Source organism: Herpailurus yagouaroundi, unplaced genomic scaffold (genome assembly GCF_014898765.1).
Source record: "Herpailurus yagouaroundi ecotype Mexico unplaced genomic scaffold, PumYag 192, whole genome shotgun sequence".
NCBI lineage: Eukaryota > Metazoa > Chordata > Mammalia > Carnivora > Felidae > Herpailurus > Herpailurus yagouaroundi.
Genome location: NW_024412423.1, coordinates 25,113,900 through 25,135,390, shown reverse-complemented (window position 1 = coordinate 25,135,390; position 21,491 = coordinate 25,113,900). Strand labels below are relative to the sequence as shown.

General features: G+C 46.3%; 1 protein-coding gene across 1 annotated transcript; it reads right to left on the bottom strand.

The window, feature by feature from the left end:
* Nucleotides 1–17,160: 17,160 nt before the first annotated feature.
* On the bottom strand, nt 17,161–20,972 carry EGR1 (early growth response 1). Its single transcript, XM_040444604.1, has 2 exons — nt 20,423–20,972; nt 17,161–19,717 (listed from the first exon to the last, which is right to left on the bottom strand). The coding sequence occupies exons 1-2, from the start codon at nt 20,724–20,726 to the stop codon at nt 18,390–18,392; spliced, it is 1,632 nt and encodes a 543-aa protein (XP_040300538.1). The 5' UTR covers nt 20,727–20,972; the 3' UTR covers nt 17,161–18,389.
* Nucleotides 20,973–21,491: the final 519 nt, after the last annotated feature.

Sequence of the window (21,491 nt, the reverse complement as noted above, 5' to 3'; positions counted from 1 at the left end):
CTCGAGCGAGCCAGGCCCGCAGTGACAGTCTGTCACCCCAACAACCGAAAAGGGCTGGGGGCGGGGGGGGGGGGGCGGTTTTCCCAGTCACCTACGGTCTGTGTCCCTTAAACCCCTCCCCCGCCAACTACTGGGGAGCCTGAATGAAAGGCTGTATGGGAGCTGACGGCTTCAGAAGAGACCGTTCCAGAAGAAAATAAGGCAACTTTAAGGTCTAGAGTTTTCCCTTCGAGTCTGTGAGGTTCACATCGAGAGGGCTCCAATCCCAGCTTCTCTTACCAACTGGTTGATGCTGGGAAGGTGCTTCCCTTTCCTGAATCTTAATTTCCTCATAGGTAAAATGGAGAAAATAATTTCTGATTTGCAAGGCTGTAATGATAAATGAAATGGAGCCTGTGTGTGCATTACGTACCTGACATTGAGTAAATGCTGAACTGATGTCAGTTCCTCAGTTCTCGGTGCGCTTTCCCAAATGGGAGGTGGGAGAAGATATGAAGGGATTGAGTAGTTGGCCATTCTTCTGTCCCTTCTTTGGCATCTCTGGGGCCTTATTGCCAAGATATGATACCTTTGCCAGAAGTGTGTGTGGCCCTAATGCCCCCCTTTCTCAGTTCAGCCACCACCCAAATAACCTGTCTTCCCTGCTGCTGCTCTTCTCTACCTACTCCCAGAGCATAGGTGACCTGGACAGTCTGGCAAGGGCAAAAGAACTTATAGGAAGTTGAAGTTCCCATCACAGCCAGAACCTGGTATCTAGGACACCGTACCCTCCCACAGCCTGTCACTACCACACCCACACATTTCAGCAAGAGATGGGTATCAATCTCAGAAATACATTTCCCAATCCTCCCTTGTCCCTGCCCTGCCCTCATCAGTTTTCCCTGTCCTGGAGTCCCACTTATATCTAACCTGAATCTTCCTGCCTCTCAGTCGAAGTCCCATCCTGCTGAGCTGCAACCCTAAGAGGTTCCAGGCAAGTTTGTGGACATACACAATAGATGTGTGTCACCCACGGCCTTGTTTCCTTTCATCCTTGTTGGGCAAGGAGGCTGTTGTTGGCATGGTAACCTTCCCTAGAAAAGTTGCAGCCCTCAAGGATGTTTTTCAATTCCAGCAGGGACATAGCTCCTTCCCTGCACTGTAGATCATTGGGTGACATGTAGCTGTGTCATTCTGGCCTCCTCCAGAATGGGGACATGGTGCTGGTGGCACAAAAGGAGGTTTGGTTCAGGAGAGCAGCAAAGAGCCTAAGGCACACGCTGATTGGATCTCTGAAGAACAGGTTCCTTCTGTCCTACATGTTGATCCTCTGCCGCCCAGAGAAACCAGTTCTGAGGCCCAGAATATTTAGGGGGCCTCTCGACATCTCATAGTAAATGGTAAACACACATCTTCACTAAAATCAGGCACCCAACAAATGGTATGAGGCCCAGTGCTTAATTCTGTAGAATAAGCTGATAAACCAGAAAGCCTCCAGAATCCAGTGATTTCCTTTCTCCTCAATCCCTCTGTGGAATAAGTGAATATTTATTAACCATTTCCTGTGTTGCAGTTTCGCATACATTATTTCAACTAATTCTTCCCACAGTCCCTATGAGAGAGGTATTAGGACATTTTTACAAATGGAAAAAACCAAAAACAAAGATCTTATGCAACTTGACCAAAAATCACATGGCCATGGAGTGGTGGCATCAGGACTTGAACCCTGGTCTTCAGATTCCCAATCTCGCACTTTTTACTAGGTTTTGTGTTCCTTTGTATTTACTATCCTGCTACTGAGAAATCCTTCCCCCAGGATCCCAAGGCACTGCCCTTCTATGAGGTCCACAGGAACAAAATGGGCATTAGCATCAATCTCCATGGCCACGAGGTCCTGTGTGGCTCTGTGTGGCATTGCAGCAGCAGCAGCAGCAGCAGCAGCAGCAGCCTCAAACTTGAGGCTTCCCCCTGCCAGCTGCCTTGTCTCGTCATGGAGTTTCCCCGGCAGAGGGCAAGCTGAGGGAAAGTGGTTCCCAGCTGCCAGCTTCGTCTAGGCAAAATTGCATTACAGCCAGCCCCGGCTTCCCTCAGTCCCTCCAGAGTGAGCACATTCAGCTCCCCCGCAAAAAGGAGGGGGAGAGAGACACACAGAAAAAAAGGAAACTTCCATTTTTTTCCCCGGCTGGGAAGCACTTGGCTTCGAGCTGTCACTCATTTTGTAGGTGGGGAAGATTAATACTGATCCTCTCGAGATTATGGAAGACTCTAAAATGAACCCTTGGGCAAGAGCTTTGCCCAGGAGAGACATCAGTAGGAAAGCCTGGATTTGACTGTGGTGGGAGAGAAGAGGAGGCAGGTCTCAGGAGGGAGAGAGACTCCTGGATCTCCTCATGGTCTCCTCATGTGCTACTTCATAGGTATCATTTTTCTTTCTGCAAGTCTTCTGTCCAAAAAAATGAGAAGAGTACTGGCAACTGGAACAGGGTGAGGAAGAAAGCAGTAGGAGGGTACTACCAGGTAATGACCTCGAGCAAAACATAGGAAGTATTTTTATTAATGTTTATTTTATTTATTGTTGAAATAGCAAGAGTGAGGGAAGAGCAGAGAGAGGGGGGTGGGACAGAGAATCCCAAACAGGTTCCACACTATCAGCATAGAGTTGACGTGGGGCTCGAACCCATGTGCCATGAGATCATGACATGAACTGAAATCCAGAGTCGGACGCTTAACTGACTGAGCCACCCAGGTGCCCCAACATAGGAAGTATTAATAGTGTTAATATTTATTTATAGTGTGCTGACCATGCCTTATTTATTATCTGAATCCCTTCCCTCAGGTAGATCCCACCGTTATCCCTGTTTTGGAGATAAGGAAACTGAGCTTTATGAGCTCCTCAATAAAAATAGCTCCCAATTAATGAGAGTGGATCAAGCACTCTGTAGACATTATCTTATATAATCCTCACCACAAACCAATGAGATGGAACCATTGTGGCCATTTTCTACAGGTGAAAACTGAGGATCAGAGAAGTAGGGATCTTGTCTGTGATCACTAAGTGATATAAGTGGCAGAGTAAAGGATTACAATTTGATGTGTGACTCTAGAGCATGTGGACTTGACTACTTGGCCTTGCTGACACCAAGGCTTCTCCACATCTTCCAGGGCTCCTTCTCACATAGGCTGAAAGCACAAAAATCTGCCCACACCTACATTTCTGTAGTGCTGGCCACACAGGCAAAAACCTGGCCAAGAATGTTCACTTGCTTTAGTTCAGACTTGCCACCAGAGTATTTCTAGGGTCTAGACAGATGGGCCAGGGTAACATGGGCCCTGTGTCATAGGGCTCTCATTACATTCAATCCAGATTCCCAAGGCAAGAAGGAACCTTGAGAGGGCTTCTCTACCTTCCCCACGCCTTGACATTTCCGGAAGAGATGCAAAAAACATAAATTGAACAGCCGTCAGGAGGGCTCCTTAATGCCCAAGGGAGGTACTTTTTGGAGAAGAGTCTGGAGAACCCAGCAATCAATCAGGGAGACCACAGAGTGGCAGCCTCTCCAGCTAGGCGGGCTCCCTGGGGCCTCTCCCAAAGGCTCCTCTGCCTGTTACAGGAGCCAACTCCACCACTCCCACCCATGCTGCAGGGCTGTGGGGGTGGGAAACACTTGAAATCCTGAGTCAGAGAAAAGGTTCCACTTCACTTTCCCTGGAATGTCAAGGATGCAGCAGTCAGTCTATCTAGAGAGGAAGGGGAACTGGAAAGTGAGAAAGTATAGTACTCATTTCCTTCCCTATCATCTCTTTTATGTTTAAAATATTTTTAATGTATTTTTTATTCCATTTATGTCTTTTTTATGCATGTTCACTGCAGAAAATACACGTGAAGATAATAAGACTTATTAGTATGAATGTTCCTCCATTTTTTTCTCTCCTCTTGCCCATCCACGAAATGTTTTTACAGTTTAGAATCCTATCCCACTTTCTAGTTTAAAGAGTTGGATCTTAGGCACCTGGGTGGCTCAGTTGGTTAAACGTCAGACTTCAGCTCAGGTCATGATCTCACAGTTTGTGTGTTCAAGCCCTGCATCAGGCTCTGTACTGACAACTCAGAACCTGGAGCCTGCTTCTGTTTCTTTGTCTCCCTCTCTCTTTGCCCCTCCCCCACTCATGCTCTGTCTCTCTCACTCAAAAATAATGAACATTAAAAAAAAATTTGTAAATAAATAAAGTTTGGTCTTTGCCAGACCAATTCCTGGATCTTTTAAAATGTAGAATCGTAAATGCTAGGGAAGGGAAGGGGGTCATTACTGGTTAGAGACAGAGAATGAGATGTAGAGCCTGAGAGGCTGGGAGAAGGAAAAATTGGGGCAGAGAGGCTAAATTGATCTGTATAATAAAGAACAAGGTGGGGCACCTGGGTGGCTCAGTCGGTTGAGTATCTGACTCTTGAGGTTAGCTCAGGTCATAACCTCAAGGCGGTGGGATTGAGCCCTGTCTGGCTCGATGCTGAGCATGAAAGTTGCTTGGCATTCTCTCTCTCCCTCTTTCTCTGCTCCTCCCCAGCTCATGCACAAGCATGCCTATGCTCTCTCGCTCTCTCTCAAAATAAATAAACTTAAAAAAAAAAGAACAAGGGAGGGAAGGAGACAAAGAGATGGGTTGCAAAAGGAAAACTAGGAAGAATTTTATCAATGGTCACTATGGAGAATAAAATGGATCCCCTGTAATTCCTCAAGTAGAGATTGAAATACCATTTTTATTCTCTGGCTCCAGGACTATAATTCTTTTTTTTTTAATGTTTTATTTATTTTTGAGAGAGAGACAGAGACAGAGTACGAGTAGGGGAGGGGTAGAGAGAGGGAGACACAGAATCCCAAGCAGGCTCCAGGCTCCAAGCTGTCACCCTAGAGCTTGATGCAGTGCTCAAACCCATGAACCACGAGATCATGACCTGAGCCGAAGTCAGACCCTCAACCAACCAGCCATTCAGGCGCCCCCAGGGTTATAATTCTTTATTTGTAACTCCACCTAGAGACTTGACCATGTAGGGATCCAGAAATTACTAAGATTCCATACAGGAAATTATAAAATATCATTATTTGATAAAAGAAAGAAAACAGGCAAGTATTTATCCTGACCTTTTTTTTTTAACAGCTATGTTTTTTTTTTTTTTTTTTAATTAATAAAATTCTAGGGGTGCCTGGGAGGCTCAGTCGGTTGGGCGTTCGACTTTGGCTCAGGTTGTGATCTCACGGTTCGTTGGTTTGGGCTCTGAGCTGACAGCTCAGGGCCTGGAGCCTGCTTCTGATTCTGTGTCTGCCTCCCCTCAGCTCCTCCCCTGCTCACACTCCGTCTCTCTTTCTCAAAATAAATAAAGATTAAAAAAATTTTTTTTAATTAATAAAATTCTACCCCAATGCAAGGCTCAAACTCATAACCCCGAGATCAAGAGTTGTATGGTCTACTGACTGAACTAGCCAAGGAACCCTTAACAACTTGATTTAGTCTAAAGTCTTTATTGTCAAATTTTGGCTAATAAGTGCAAATGGAATGACAGAATAATAAAATCACCATTTTGTAACCTCTGTGGGGTAAGGATTTAGACAAGGATCATCAATCATCAAGGATTCTATTGGGTCAAAGAATGAAGGAACTTTATAATACCAATAATACTTAAGCCCACCAATTATTTTTAACATCACAAAAAGAGACCACCCAAGAGAATTAAAAACATATTCGCATAGAAATCTGTACATAATGTTCATAGCATTAGCATTATTTGTAATAAGCAAAAGTGGAAACAATCCAAACGTCCACCCACTGATGAATCAATAAACAAAAATGTGGTATATTCATACAATGGAATATTATTCAGCCAAAAAACAGATATGAAGTATTGATGAATAGTGTAACAGGAATGAACCTTAAAAACATTATGCTAAGTGGGGCACCTGGGTAGCTCAGTTAAGTGTCCAACTCTTGATTTTGGCTCAGGTCATGATCTCATGGTTCATGGGACTGAGCCCCGCATTGGGAGCCTGCTTGGCATTCACTCTCTCCCTCTCTCTCTCTGCCCCTCCTCTGCTCACGTGTGCTCTCTCTCTCTCAAAAATAAATAAATGAACTTAAATATATATATACATATATGTATATATACATACATATATATGTGTGTATATATATATGTGTGTGTATGTATATATATATGTGTATGTATATATATATGTATATATATACACATATGTGTGTGTGTGTGTGTGTGTATATATATACATATATATATATACTAAATACACTAAAGTATTTACACATGAAATTATATAATGTCCAGAATTTGCTTCAAAACAATCCAGTGTGTGCTGGTAGAGGAGGGTGGTAGAGACAGAACTAGACCATCTGTGAAATGACAGTTGCTGAACTACTTGATCGATACAGAGAGGTTTATTACACTATTCTCTCCTACTTTTGTGAATGTTTAAAAACTTAAAAAATATGAGACTTACGGGGCACCTGGCTGGCTCACTCGGTAGAGCATACAACTCTTTGGGGATTGTGATTTCCAGCCCCATACTGGGTGTAGAGATTGCTTTAAGAAATAAAATCTTAAAAAATATATATGAGGTTTGGATTATCCATTAAATTGGAGTATATTTAGAAATTCTATCTTCTTTGAAGGAAAATGGGCTGAGATCGAATAGTTGAATTTGAGATGACTCCTAGTTTATTAAAAGCTGAAATTAAAGAACATATGCACAATCTGAAGTGACCAGCCCAAATTATTGTAATCACTACTGTTATTATTGCAATAACTAAATTGCAAGGGCACCAGGACCCTCCCAAGGAGCCAGGAAGTGGTATAGCCTTTCATACACCAAGAAACACAGTCATACTAAGTTGTTGATCTTCCCTCTAACAACACCTGACTCCTTGTTGCCTCTAGGAAAAGTACAAGCTTCCAAATCTGGTCCTGACCTGCCTTTCCAGCCTTGTTTCCTCACCCTCCTCTCCTTGATTCCTGGGCGCCAGTAATTCACTGGTTTCTGAACATACTGACTCCCTTGCCTTTAAATCCTTGCCTGCAAATCCTTCTGTGAACTCCCAATCTTTCTTTCACACCCTTTACACATGTCTCCTTCTCTTCGACAGAATTAGCCATTCCCTGTTCTGTACGTGCTTCTGATACATCACACTGTAAGGTATTATTTATGTTTAAATCTCCCCCACACCCAACTCTGTGCTGCCCCAGACTCTATATTGTTTATCTCTACATGTTCAGGGTCTGACATAAAGTAGGTATTTGATAAATGTTTTTTGGACAACAGACGGGGGCTGAAGGAGCAGCATAGACTTTGGATAGCCCAGTTACCCAGACCTGCACTTGTCCCTTTATGTGGCTACTAAGTTAGGACACAACAAAGCAAGCAGTCTGATCCAAGAATAACTAACAAGATCACCTGGTTAATATCAACTCAGTAATAAGTAGAAGAAAGAAATGTAAGAGAAAGGCTCTGCGCTTAGTGGTATGCATGAATTGTATATTAGAAGTGGGAATGGGCCCTTGGGTAGCTCAGTTGGTTGTGCCTCTGGCTCTTGATTTTGGCTCAGGTCATGATCCCAGGGTTGTGGGATCAAGCCCTGCATGAAGCTCCACGTTGAGGGTGGGGCCTGCTTGAGATTTTCTCCCTCTTTCTCTCTCACTCCCTCAAAAAAAAAGGGGGAAATACACCTGTCAGAATGGCTAACATTAACAACTCAAGCAACAACAGTTGCTGGTGAGGATGCGGATAAAGAGGATCTCTTTTGCATTGTTGGTGGGAATGCAAGCTGGTACAGCCACTCTGGAAACAGTATGGAGGTTCCTCAAAAAACTAAAAATAGAACTACCCTACTTAGTAGCAATTGCACTACTAAGCATTTATTCATGGGATACAGGTGTGCTGTTTCGATGGGACACATGCACCCTCATGTTTATAGCAGCACTATCAACAATAGCCAAAGTATGGAAAGAGCCCAAATGTCCATCGATGGATAAATGGATAAAGAAGATGTGGTATATATATACAATGGAGTATTACTTGGCAATCAAAAAGAATGAAATCTTGCCATTTGCAACTACGTGGATGGAACTGGAGGGTATTATGCTAAATGAAATTAGTCAGTCAGAGAAAGACAAAAATCATACGACTTCACTCATATGAGGACTTTAGGAGACAAAACAGATGAACATAAGGGAATGGAAACAAAAATACAAAAACAGGGAGGGGGACAAACCAGAAGAGACCCATAAATATGGAGAACAAACTGAAGGTTACTGGAGAGGTTGTGGGAGGGGGGATGGGCTAAATGGGTAAGGGGCACTAAGGAATCTACTCCTGAAATCATTGTTACACTAGATGCTAACTAATTTGGATGTCAATTTTAAAAAATAAAAAATAAAATTTAAAAAAAGGGGGGGAAGAAATGGGGGTAGAGATATTTAATGGTGGGTTAAGATCTCAAGAGTTCTCTAAGATATAGTTGAGAGAGCTCAGAGAGTTAATAAAATCACAACCATTCCTGATTTTTAAAAAACCGACATCCCTCAAATTTAGAAGCCAGTAGCAGCTCTCTGGTATTTCCATCCTGTCTGTCCCAATAGATGACCCACCTACAGGGAAACAGCCAACTTATGTCCACATAGTAAAGGACCTAGAGCCCTAAATCTCTAGAAAATCTTTCTTTTTTTCTTTAGCACTCTTCGTTAACACCTTACAAATGAAGGGGCAGATCACTGCAGGGGGAGAGAATACTCTATCAGAGGACCTTCATGAAGACCTGTACATCACACCAGATTCTAAAAAATAATTATTTTCTTAGTCTTATTTTTTTCATTTTCTTTCATAAATGGAATGATTTTCCTTTTTTCCCTTTTTTTCAAAGATTTTATTTTTAAGTAATCTCTACACCCAACACGGGGCTTGAACTCACAACTCAGAAATCAAGAGATGTATGGCTCTACGTACTGAACCAGCTAGGTGCCCGTCTTTTTTACATTTTTACCAGCTTTCTTAAGATGCAATTGATATATATATATATATATATAACACTGTGAAAGTTTAAGGCATACAATATTTTGTTTTGTTTTGTTTTGTTTTTTAAGCAAGCTGTATGACCAAGATGGGGCTTGAACTCATGATCCTGAGATCAGGAGTCTCAAGTTCTATTGACTGAGCCAGTCAGGCACCCCTAGAATGATTTTCTTCTGCTCAGAAGCACCTGGGTGGCTCAGTCAATTAAGAATCCAACTCTTGGGGCGCCTGGGTGGCTCAGTCGGTTAAGCGTCCGACTTCGGCTCAGGTCATGATCTCACGGTCCGTGGGTTCGAGCCCCGCGTCGGGCTCTCTGCTGACAGCTCAGAGCCTGGAGCCTGTTTCGGATTCTGTGTCTCCCTCTTTCTCTGACCTTCCCTGTTCATGCTCTCTCTCTGTCTCAAAAATAAATAAATGTTAAAAAAAAAATTAAAAAAAAAAAAAAAGAATCCAACTCTTGATTTTGGCTCAGGTCATGATCTCACAGTTCATGAGACAGCCCTACATCGGGGTCTGTGCTGACAGCGTGAAGCCTGCTTGGGATTCTATCTCTGCCCCTCCTATGCTCTCTCTGTCTCTTTCTCAACAAATAAATGAACTTAAAAAAATACCTACTTACTTGAAAAATAAGGAAAAGTATAAAAATGAAATAAAAAGTTTCCATAAACCCATCAGAATTGGGGCACCTGGGTGGCTCATTTGGTCAAGCATTTGACTCTTGCTTTCAATTCAGGTCATGATTTCACAGTTTGTTTTGAGCCTCCTCTCTGACAGCAGGGAACCTGCTTAGGATTCTCTCTCTCCCTCTCTCTGCCTCTCCCTCTCTTGTGCTGTCTCTCTCCCTCTCTCTCAAAAATAAATAAATAAACTTACAAAGAAGTAACAACCATTAACATTTGATGTATGTGTGTGCACATGTGTATATTTTATAAAATTGAAATCATGCCATATAAAGTTTTATACATTATTTTATCACTTAAAATTATATTATAGGCATTTTTTCAGGTTAATAATTATTTTAGAACATGATTTATAATGATAGCCCATCAGATAACAATTTATTTCAGCCATCATCTCTTGGCCATTTATGTTGTTCCCAGTTTTTCTCCATTACCAAAAATACTGTAATTAACAGCACTCCTGGAAGAATTGCTAGGTCAGAGGGCATGAACTTTTATAAGGCTATTGGTGCACATTGTTGAATTGCCCTCGGGACAGCTTATACCAGTTTATCTTCCTTCCACCAGTGTGTGAGTTTCGTGGTCAAAGTGAAAAAGGTAAGACTTTCTGTATTCCTCACAATGAGTATATTTGTAATCAGGAAGAAAATTTGTTTTATTTTAAAAAGAAGAAAATATACATTTTCCCATAAGACAGTGGTACATGGGTGAATAACTTAAAAAGAACAGCTTTATGAAGCCTGACAGTTGGGTCTGAGGACGTTGAAAAAAGTGTTTCTGGATAGAACCAACATGCTTCTGAGAAGAAAATTCTAAGGACCTTGGCAGTCTCATTAGCCAAAAATGAAATCTGGCTTTGAAGAGAAAGAAATATGGTTCTGAGGAGATAATTCCGGGGAGTCATCACAAATCTGAGGGAACGAAATTCTGAAGCTGCTGAAATAGGACTGGAAGCAGTTACCACTTCAGGGTTTCTGTTTTATAGAGACTTGGGGGCAATCATAAAGTTGTGTTTATATCATTCATAGAAGATTGGGAACACTCACCAAGGTACTGCTAGCCTCATGACTGATTTGGGAAGGATTATTAAGTCAGGTGGACCTGAGAATAGTGAAGAGGTGGTTCTGAGAACACAGTTTGAGATGAACAATTGGTGTTGAGATGACTGAAAATTGGTTCTGATAAGAAAGCTGGAGGTTATTCACTGTGTCTGAGAAGCCAGTTTGAGGGAACCCAAAATTGGTTCTAAAGAGAGTCACAGGTGATTGGCAGGCTGGGATGGATTTGTTTCTCTTTCTCTCAGACCCCTGGGAGATGCTCCCAGGTAGCATTAGTAGATGTTTCACCAATTTGTTGAATAAATGAAGTACAGTTTGGTTCTCAGGAGTCTAGTTATTGGATCTGAAAAGATTCTAGGGTGAGAAGTTGGTTCTAAGGAGAAAAGAGTTTCAGAGAAGGCTAAAATCATTTTCTCTAAGGAGCGCACCCACTGTGGGTGGTTCTGTGGCAACTCGACTTCCAGGTTTGTTTGGGAAATGAGGAGGCACTCTAACCCAGGTGGGCAGACTGATTTACCTGGGTCACAGAGATGGGACAAGACACTCCAGCAGAAACTCATTTCCATGTATTTGCCTCCTCAGATTTTTAAAGTCCCTTCCTTCAAAACGAGTCCCTAAGTGCAAGTCTTAGGAAGACCTCCACCCCCACTACCCTAAGGCCTGCTCTTAGGCCTCCAGCTTGCAAATCAGCACCACAATCTTAGAGGGCTGTGTCCTCCGAGCAGAGGATCTTGTCAGAGCACAGGCCAAGGCAGGTGGCAGGAGAGAGAACCCAAGATGTATACCCATAAGGATGGAGGACAGATCTGTAGGGTAGAATTAACACTGCAAAGCCCCCCTGGAGAATGGGCACTCAAAGACAGGGAAAGAAAAGATTTTTTTTTTATTTTTTTAATGCTTATTTTTGAGAGAGGGGGGGGGAGGGGCAGAGAGAGAGGGAGACACAGAATCTGAAGCAGGCTCCAGGCTCTGAGCTGTAAGCATACAGCCAGACATGGGGCTCAAACTCACAAACTCACAAACTGTGAGATCATGACCTGAGCCAAAGTTGGATGCTTAACCAACTGAGCCACCCAGGCGCCCTTAAAAAAGATATTTTTTTAAATGATAGTCTTTACTTTTTTTTTCTTTTTTAAGTTTATTTACTTATTTTGAGAGTGGATTGTGAGTGTAAGCAGGGGAGGGACAGAGAGAGAGGGAGACAGAGAATCCTAAGCAGGCTCCGTGCTGTCAATGCAGATCCTGACTTGGGGCTTGATTTCACGATGGTGAGACCTGAAGTGAAATCAAGAGTTGGTTGCTTGGGGCTCCTGGGTGGCTCAGTCGGTTAAATGTTTGGCTCAGGTCATGATCTCCGGGTTCATGAGATCATGACCTGAGCTGAAGTCTGACGCTTAACCGACTAAGCCACACAGGCATCCCAAGATAATTTTCTAAAATAAGTAAAGCCATCTCTCCTTACCCCAACCCCAACTCATACCCCAGAAGGCAACAAGTGCCAATTTATCAGAGTTGAGAACACAGAGCCTTAGCTGCCCTTTCCACTCTCAGGCTGCTCCTCAGTTCTAGGCTCCCTAGGCCCAAAGAAGAGAAAAAGAGAAGCTATAGTTACATTACCTCAGAATTGAGAAGTGGGAATTTGGTAGGATAGTGTTTTTGACAACTAGCGAGTGAGTGGGGCCTGTGTTTCAGAAAACCCACCCAGGGAAGAGCCCATAGGATATAGTAATAACATGGACAGATAACCTCAAAGGACTAGTACCCTAGGGCAGCTTCCCACACCATTTGAGCTTAACTCCTTCCTCCTTATGAGGTAGAAGTGCCTCATCGATACATAGCCCACCCTCTACCAGGTACCTTAGAGAAGTATCACCAAGGACTCATGTATATTTGCTAAGCTGAATAAATAGCAACAGGATACGTTGCTTAGCCCCAGACGTCTCATTACCAGAAGGTATAAATGAATGAGAGGGAGTTTGAAGTAGGGCAATAAAAATGATGAAGGGCTGGCTCTGTTTACATGAGGAAAGATTAAATGAAGCAGTTCTTTTAGAAGGCTGGGCCTTCACTATGTGAGTGTGGGGGAAGGTGGGGGATTATTGCTTCTAGTAAGAGGGAGGTGAGTAAATGGGGACATGGTGGGAAGAAGGAGTCAGAACAGGGGCTGTGGGGTAAATGGGATCACATCCACACAAAGACTTGTACTCAGGTGTTCATAGCAGCTTTGTTTATAATAGCCCCAGAGGGAACCAACCCCAATGTCCATCCGCAGGTGAAAGGGTGAACAAATTATGCTATAGCCATAGAGCGAAATACCACTCAGCAATAAAAAGGAGTGAACTATTTATGTAAGCAATAACATGGATGAATCGCAAAATAATAATGCTAGGTTAAAGAACAAGACCCAAATGAGTACATACAGAATTAGTGAATTTCTATGAAACTCCAGAAAATGCAAACTGATCTACACAGCAAAAGAAAGCAGATCAGTGGATGCCTGGGGACAGGGATGGAAGAAGGAAACATTTCCAAGGGGCACAAGGAAAGTTTTGCAGGTGATGGATGTGTTCATTATCTTTTTTTCTTAAGTATTTATTTATTTAAATAATCTCTATACACAACATGGGGCTTGAACTCATGACCCCAAGATCAAGAGCCTCATGCTCTTCCAACTGAGCCAGGCAGGCACCCCTGATATGTTCATTATCTTAATTGCGGTTATGGTTTCACCTGCGAACACATACATCAAGACTTCATCAAATGGTACAGTTTATTGTATATCAGTTGTACTCAAAAAAAGCTATAATAATAAATAACCTAAGCACTGAGGAGAATAGGCTTGTCTGAGATAGCTCCCCAAAAAAGGAAATGAAATAGATTTACTTACAACTGAGAAGCTGAGCTGCCAACTTGACCGAGGAGAATTTCTCAAGTAAGCTTTGTCTCAAAAGGCTTTCCTAGGTTCTAGTAATGGGAAAAGGGAGATAGAAAGAAAATTCACTGCAGTGAAGGGCTAGATTTGCTATTTGGGGGCAAAAATCTTAATAGCACCTGGACGCTAACAGATAAAATGTTGAAACCTTGTTTGTTCAGTGCCTGATTCTTTTAGACTCGGCCTCATTGGTCCTTTAGGACCACTGAGATCTTGCTCTGCTTACTCCTTGCCTTTCAAACTACACTAAGTGTGGCTGAACCAGGGAAAACAGCAGGGATAGGGAGTGAGAGGGACATTGCAGGAACTACCTCTAACCCTCTAATACCCATTCCTGCTTCCTAGAGTTGGAGGTTCCAAGAGGGGGGTAGGTAGAAGGAAGCACACCTCAAACTCAGCCTGACAACCAGGCTAAACTCTGCCTGAGTGCTTAGAATCTTTCCAAATGGAAAGCCTCATAGACTCAACATTCCTGAAATTCAAGAGAAAAGAGTACCTCTCAGGTTCTAGAAAGAAGGGTCAAGGGTCCTTAAAACCAGGTTCTTTTTAAAATTCAGAATCTAGGGGCGCCTGGGTGGCGCAGTCGGTTAAGCGTCCGACTTCAGCCAGGTCACGATCTCCCGGTCCGGGAGTTCGAGCCCCACGTCGGGCTCTGGGCTGATGGCTCAGAGCCTGGAGCCTGTTTCCCATTCTGTGTCTCCCTCTCTCTCTGCCCCTCCCCCGTTCATGCTCTGTCTCTCTCTGTCCCAAAAAAATAAATAAACGTGGAAAAAAAAAAATGTTTTTAAAATTCAGAATCTAAACCTATCCTTCGCTGGCCAAGTTTTCCCTGCCCCTTCTCTTCTTCCACCCCACTCCTCTGTCCTCAACATCCTTGAAGCCCTAGACAATGTCCCCAGGTAGCAATCAATTGTTCAACACTATCTGGGTCCCTTCCTAAACCTCAGCCTTTATGATGATAGAGCTTTTATCAGCACCACCCTGTGCCCTTGGTTTCAGATTTCCCTCACAGAAGCAGGAGTTAAAATACTTTCCTTTTTTTTTTTTTTTTAATACTATAGGACTATAAAATGGGGCAATTTTTTAGTCTTGCCCTATTTCAGCTATGCAGAGAAACTTGAGTTTCAAGTGACAGAATCCAAAGGAACCCTGGTAACAGGACTAATAAAAATTAGCTGGCAATATTGGCAGAATTTCTCTACAAACCCTCTACATCAGAGTTGCCTGGCGTGCTTGTTGTCAAGACCAGGTCCAGGCCCCCACCCTGACCTCAAGAATCAGATGCTCTGGGAATGGGGCTTGGGAATATGATTCTAATGCATTGTAATAACATAGAAGATTTTCTGCTTTAAAGGAATAGAGTTTCTTTGCTCCTTCTTACATATTTTATTCTTGCCATGTCCTCCCATGCCCACCCTTGCCTTGGTAGTCTGTGGTGAGAAATTATTAAGACTGTGTTACAGGCATAGACTTGTGTTTCTGGGGCCAGAGTGAGATGGGGAAGGGAAGGTGGCGCTGGGAAAAGGTGTGTCAATGCAAATACTGTCCCATCAGGACCTGGCAACTTTGCCAGAACGCTCATGGGGATGTGACCTTAGCTGGAGAAGGTGGCTTGGTTGCTCCTGCTCTAGACTGAGCAATGTGGTATCATGGGAAAGGGCAGAGATCAACAGTGTTGGTGGCTGAGGGCCAGAATAGAAGAGAAAGAATTGGACTAATGCCAGGAGACTTTTGGAATTTCCCTGGCTTCAGAAGTAGTGTGGGAGACCCTCAGAGGGAGAAGGAATGGAGGAGGCAGGTTAGACCTCACCCTCACTCAAAGGCTGATAACCACACTGGGTATAGAATATACTTCATTGTTCCTGACTGGGAGGATCAGAAGTTTACAGGATCCAAGGCTTGGGAATTCCAGGACATCAAATCTATTGTACCCAAATGACCAATGGTTGGTAGTGTCTGACCCATTTACAGAAGACTCAAATCAGGGCTGAAGGTAGTGCTTGCATTCAGTAATCTACCCATTCATTCATTCTCCCAGGTAAAAACTCACCAACACCCTCCCTAGCTCACACATAAAAAGTAAGTCAATTGAGTTGACTCTTACTTAGCCTTCCCAACTCAATTTTTCCACCTTTCCTAAGCTCCTGTGGGGGTTGGGTGTCCTTCTCCTTGCTCTCAGAGAGCCCCATGCTTGTCCATATTATATAACACCATGTTATAATTTTTGGCCTACATATCCGTGTCCTCAACAGTCCACATTGTTGTGACCAGCTCAAGGCCTCTCACAGAGCAGAAGATGCTAATAAACCCATAAGAATTGCTCCAGCCATGAGTGTGCACCATCAGGGTGCTGGGGCTAGGGAACCTAGAACCTCAGGCCTCCTACACAATGGGAACAGACTTGGTCTGGATGGGAACCTTAAATACCAGGCCAGCCTCCTGCCCACTCTGCCTTGTGTTCCCAGAAGCTGCCAAGGATCGCAGCTCCAGCTGGCAAGTAGTTAGATTTCTTCCTGGAAGGATTCTTGGCTTGAGAACTGGCCCTCGCCTCTTCTAGGCTTCTTCGATACCCTCAGGTTTCGGGGGACGTGGAGAATGGGAAAGAGAGGCTGAGTCAGCTCCAGCCTTGTTACTACTTCCCAAAGCCCTCAGGCCCACCCTTTATCTCCCCCAAGTATATATGGCAGGAACTCCCAAGAACATAGCTTTCCCCAACCCTGGGTAGAGATAGGGGGCAGGGTCGGCCAAACATTTGGGGCCAGGAGAATAGCACTGCTTCTGGGCACTCATGTTCCACTTTTTATTTTTTTGTTTTTTGTTTTTTCTTTAATGTTTATTTATTTTTGAGAGAGAGAGAGAGAGACAGAGAAAGACAAAGCATGAGCAGTGGACGGGCAGAGAGAGAGAGGGAGACACAGAATCTGCCAAGCTCCAGGCTCTGAGCTGTCAGCACAGAGCCCGACGCAGGGCTTGAACTCAAGAACCAACAGATCATGACCTGAGCCGAAGTCTGGTCGGACGCTCAACCGAATGAGCCACCCAGGTGCCCTTCATGTTCCATTTCTACCTGTAGCCTTCTTCAGCTTTAATTAACCAAGTTAAGGTTCCAGTCTGCTAGACTAAGGAAGAGGCCCAGTATCAAGAGACCCACACACAGTTCTCAAAGAATTCACTCCAGTGACACACAGCGGGCACGGCTTTGACTGGAATTTCCCTGTCTCCAGGGAGCCTGGCTGGCTCAGTCTGCAGAGCATGTGACTCTTGATCTCAGTGTTGTGAGTTCAAGCCCCATGTTGGGTGTAGAGATTACTTAAAAATAAAATCTTAAAAAACAAGAAAGGAATCTCCCTGTCTCTGTAAAAGCCCTTCAAAGCCCTCGATAAAGATGGCTACAAAAGGGCCGCCCCCTCTCCCACCCCAGGAAACACGCACCCAACCACAACTATTTTATTTTCCTTTTAATTTTTCTGAAGGATATACACCACATATCCCATGGGCAATAAAGCGCATTCAATGTGTTTATAAGCCAAACAGTCACTTTGTTTAAGCAAACACAAGTACAAAGTAAAATAAAACCACAAAATAATGAACTGCATGTTCATAACATACAAAAATCGCCGCCTACTCAGTAGGTAACTACAACATTCCAACTCCTGAATATATTTATAAATTTACATTTTCAGTTAAAAAAATAGACTTTTGAGAGTTCAGATTTTGTTTTAGATTTTGTTTTCTTACATTCTGGAGAACTGAGGCTCAGCTCAGCCCTCTTCCTTATTTTGCTCCCAAAGCCTCCCCCGAATCATCACTCCCTGCCCCCCTTAAGGCTAGAGGTGAGCACGTCCCTCACTACGGCATGAGTCAAGCTGTCAGCAAGGCGCAGCACACAAAAGGCACCAAGACGTGAAACTCCTTAAACCAAAAGGATGAAAAAAAAACCACTTTCCAAAAAAAGAAGAAAAACCAAACCGTATTTTGTCACATGTGAGAGTACAGTCGGGCAATATTTACAAAAAGGTTAACGGAACATCACTCTGACACATGCTCTGATTAATATCAAGGACTGCTGTTTCAAAAAAAGCTTCAAACTTAATCGTCACAGCATCATCACAAAATAAAGGATCACTGTTGGTTTGCTTGGCTTTTCTTTTTTTTTTTTTTCCAAAGTGAGGCCCTAACTCCAAATAATACAATAGAATATGCAAATTATCTTCACATCAAGAGTACCCCAAGAAAAACAAAATCCATGGCACAGACACTGTACAAGGGTGCAGGGCTGGGCTCTTACGGCCCAAACCGCATTTTGCCAACTTGATTTTCTAGCATTGAAGGGACCAGGGGGTCAGGCATACGATGGAGATGATACTGAAATGATATATCCAAAATCCATGCAAATCAAGTTCTTTGGAAAGAGGTGAAGAACTTGGACATGGCTGTTTCAGGCAGCTGAAGTCAAAGGGAGTAGGGATGGGGGAGGAAGGGCAAGTGGGCAGAGAGGATTGCAGGCCAATAGACCTTCCACGCCGACCCTAGGGTAGAGTAGAGGGGGAGGGTTTGGCTCTGAGAACCTCCATCTCACCTAAGAGGAACCCCCTCCTGTGGCCATCTCCTCCTGCTGTCCTAAGTCTCTTGTGTTTCTTTTTCTCCCTTTTCCTTTTTTCCCCCTTTCCCTTTAGCAAATTTCAATTGTCCTGGGAGAAAAGGTTGTTGTCATGTCCGAAAGCCCTGTTGAGGCGCTGAAGGAGTTGGTGACAGCCGAGGAAGGGAAGCTGCTGACTTGGGCTGGGAAAGCAGGGGGAACGGAGGAGTATGTGGTAGCCACTGAGGGTGAGGGGAAGCCACTGTGCACAGGGGATGGGTAGGTTGAGGAACCAGGAGAGGAGTAGGAGGTGGGCACAGGTGATGGATATGAGGTGGTGGCTGGGGACGGATAAGAGGTAGTAACTGGGGATGTGTAGGAGGTAGCCACCTGGGACGGGTAGGAAGAGAGGGAGGTGGTGGCAGAAGAAGCCACAACACCTTTGTCTGCCTTTTTGTCCTTCTGCCGCAAGTGGATCTTGGTATGCCTCTTGCGTTCATCACTCCTGGCAAACTTTCTCCCACAGATGTCGCAGGCGAAGGGCTTCTCGCCTGTGTGTGTGCGGATGTGGGTGGTGAGATGGTCACTGCGGCTGAAGTTGCGCATGCAGATGCGACACTGGAAGGGCTTCTGGCCAGTATGGATGCGAATGTGGCGGGTGAGCTCATCTGAGCGGGAGAAGCGGCGGTCACAGGACTCCACGGGGCAGGCATAGGGGCGTTCGTGGGGGGGCGTCTTGCTGGGCCGGTTGGGGTACTTGCGCATGCGGCTGGGTTTGATGAGCTGGGACTGGTAGGTGGTGTTGAGGGCCTTCAAGTCCTGGGAGCCAGACTGTGTGGCAAAGGCCTTGATGGTAGACAGTGGAGTGAGTGAAGGCTGCTGGGTACGGCCTTCCAGGCCTTGGAAAGGCTTCTGGTCTGGGGTGCCCAGGCCCAGGTCCCCCTGCTGTTGTGGAAACAAATAGTCAGGGATCATGGGGACCTGGAAGCTACCCTTGGCAGCAGGGTAGGCAGGAGGCGGGTACTGGAGCGCGGTGCCTGCCGAGCCTGGAAAGGCCTGGCTTTGTGGCTCAGGGAAGATGTCAGTGTTAGGTGTGGGGAACGTGGGTGCTGCTGAGTAAATGGGGCTGCTGTCATTGGACTGTACTGCACAGCTCAGGGGTGGGCTCTGAGAGGCAGAGGAGGAGGAGGAGGCTGCTGGAGATGGTGCTGAAGATGAGGTGGCCGGTGGGTTGGTCATGCTCACGAGGCCGCTGACCAGGCTGAAGAGGGGCTCAGGCCACAAGGTGTTGCCACTGTTGGGTGCAGGCTCCAGAGAGAAGCGGCCAGTGTAGGTGATGGGGGGCAGCCGGGTGGTTTGGCTGGGGTAACTTGTCTCCACCAGAACCTTCTCGTTATTCAGAGAGATATCAGGAAAAGACTCTGGCAGGAGAGAGAGAGGGAGGAGGCCCGGTTACTGGAGAGCAATCACTGGAGGACGAGGACACGAGCTGCCAGGCAAGAGGTCGGGCTGGCTACCATTGACTCCTGAGCTGGTTAATAATTGATAGCAGCAGATTGCAATGTTCCTGGACCCGCTCCAGCGGCAGAGCCCATTTCAACAACAGCTGACGCAAATACGGAGAATCCCCCTCCACTGCAGCTCACCGCGCTCCGCAGCGGCGGCTGCGCCACGGAGGGATTCCCGCCAGCAACCCCTCCGCCGCGGCTAGTGCGCGCCCCCTACCCCGGGCTGCCAGGACATCCCTGGGCACGGATCACGGCCATTCCTTGGGCACAGGCGGCAAGCAACGCAAGGATGTCTGGAGAAAGGGGGGCGCAGCCCTGCTCTTCAAAACAAGCCCTCCCCCCTCCACCCACCCACGCAGCCCGAGCTCTCCATCCAAAACAGAAGCTCGCTCTTCTGCGCACAGCTAGGGACAAGGAGGGTGAGGGTGAGGTGGGTGTCCCCAGGTATCCCTCTAGCACATGACCCTAAGGATGCGAGGAAGGGAAGGGAAACCCCACTTGCATCCCTGAGGTCCAGGAGCACTGCTGCGGTGAAGGGGGCGCTGCAAGGCTGTGGGGAAGGACTGGATGCCAGGATGGTGGCGAAGGGGCTAATCCTCGGCGTCGGCCACCGCTTACCTGCGGTCAGGTGCTCGTAGGGCTGCTCGCCTGCCTCCCCCTGAGGGTTGAAGGCGCTGTTGCTGCTGGCGCTGCTGCCGCCCCCTCCACCTCCACCGCCCCCGCTGCTGCTGCTGCTGCTGTTACCGCCGCTGCCCTCTGAGGCCCCGGCAGCACCGAGAAACTGGGGAGCCCCGTTGCTCAGCAGCATCATCTCCTCCAGCTTAGGGTAGTTGTCCATGGTGGGCGAGTGAGGAAAGGAGCCGAACGGGTCGGAGATCTGCAGCGGAGACATCAGCTGCATCTCGGCCTTGGCTGCGGCCATCCCGGACGGGCAGGCTGGAGAGCTGGTGTTGGGGCGGGTGGGCGCAGCCCGGAGCCGTGGCTGCGGGGGACACACTCTCGGGGGCCTGGCCGGGTCACATGCGGGACGCAGGGCACACTGTGGCGGGAGCAGGTGGGGCCTCTAGGCTCGCCCTCGCAGCCAGCGGGTGTGGACGCGGCGCTGCTACCGAGGCTGGGGCAGGGGCCGGTCCTGCGGCGGCGGAAGCTGGCGGCGATGGCAGCAGGCGGCGGCGGCGGCTCCCCAAGTTCTGCGCGCTGGGATCTCTCGCGACTCCCCAGATCCGCTTCTATTTGAAGGGTCTGGAACGCCACGGGCCCGCCTCCGTCGTGACGTACATGGCCATATAAGGGAAGCAGGAAGCCCTAATATGGCAAGACCGGCCGGGAGGACCCAGAGTGACGTGAAGCCCCCTATCCTAGAGCTGTGGGCACCGCCATCCCTCACCCCGGCCCCTGCGCGGACTCCTGGACCCTGGGCGTCTAGGCTTCGAGAAAGCTTAGGACTCAAGCCTCAGCTGGGGACTCCCGGACTCAGGCTGCCTCGGAGTTCCCAGCCTTGCCCCCGCCTCTTCCCTCCGCCTTCTTCCCTCCTCCCGGAGCCGGAAGCGGCCGGGCCATATCTGGCCGTTCCAAATAAGGCGCTGCCCAAATAAGGGTTGTTCCGGCGGGGGATCCTTCCTGCTCCTTATATGGCGTTTCCGGGTCGTTGCTCGCTGCTCCCGGGTTGCCCCCCCTCCCCCTCCCC

Excerpts from the sequence above, each read along its gene's own strand:
- EGR1 (XM_040444604.1), bottom strand. The coding sequence starts at position 20,726 with ATGGCCGCAGCCAAGGCCGAGATGCAGCTGATGTCTCCGCTGCAGATC. Across the intron at positions 19,718-20,422 it reads CTACGAGCACCTGACCGCAG|AGTCTTTTCCTGATATCTCT; the intron begins GTAAGCGGTGGC and ends CTCTCCTGCCAG.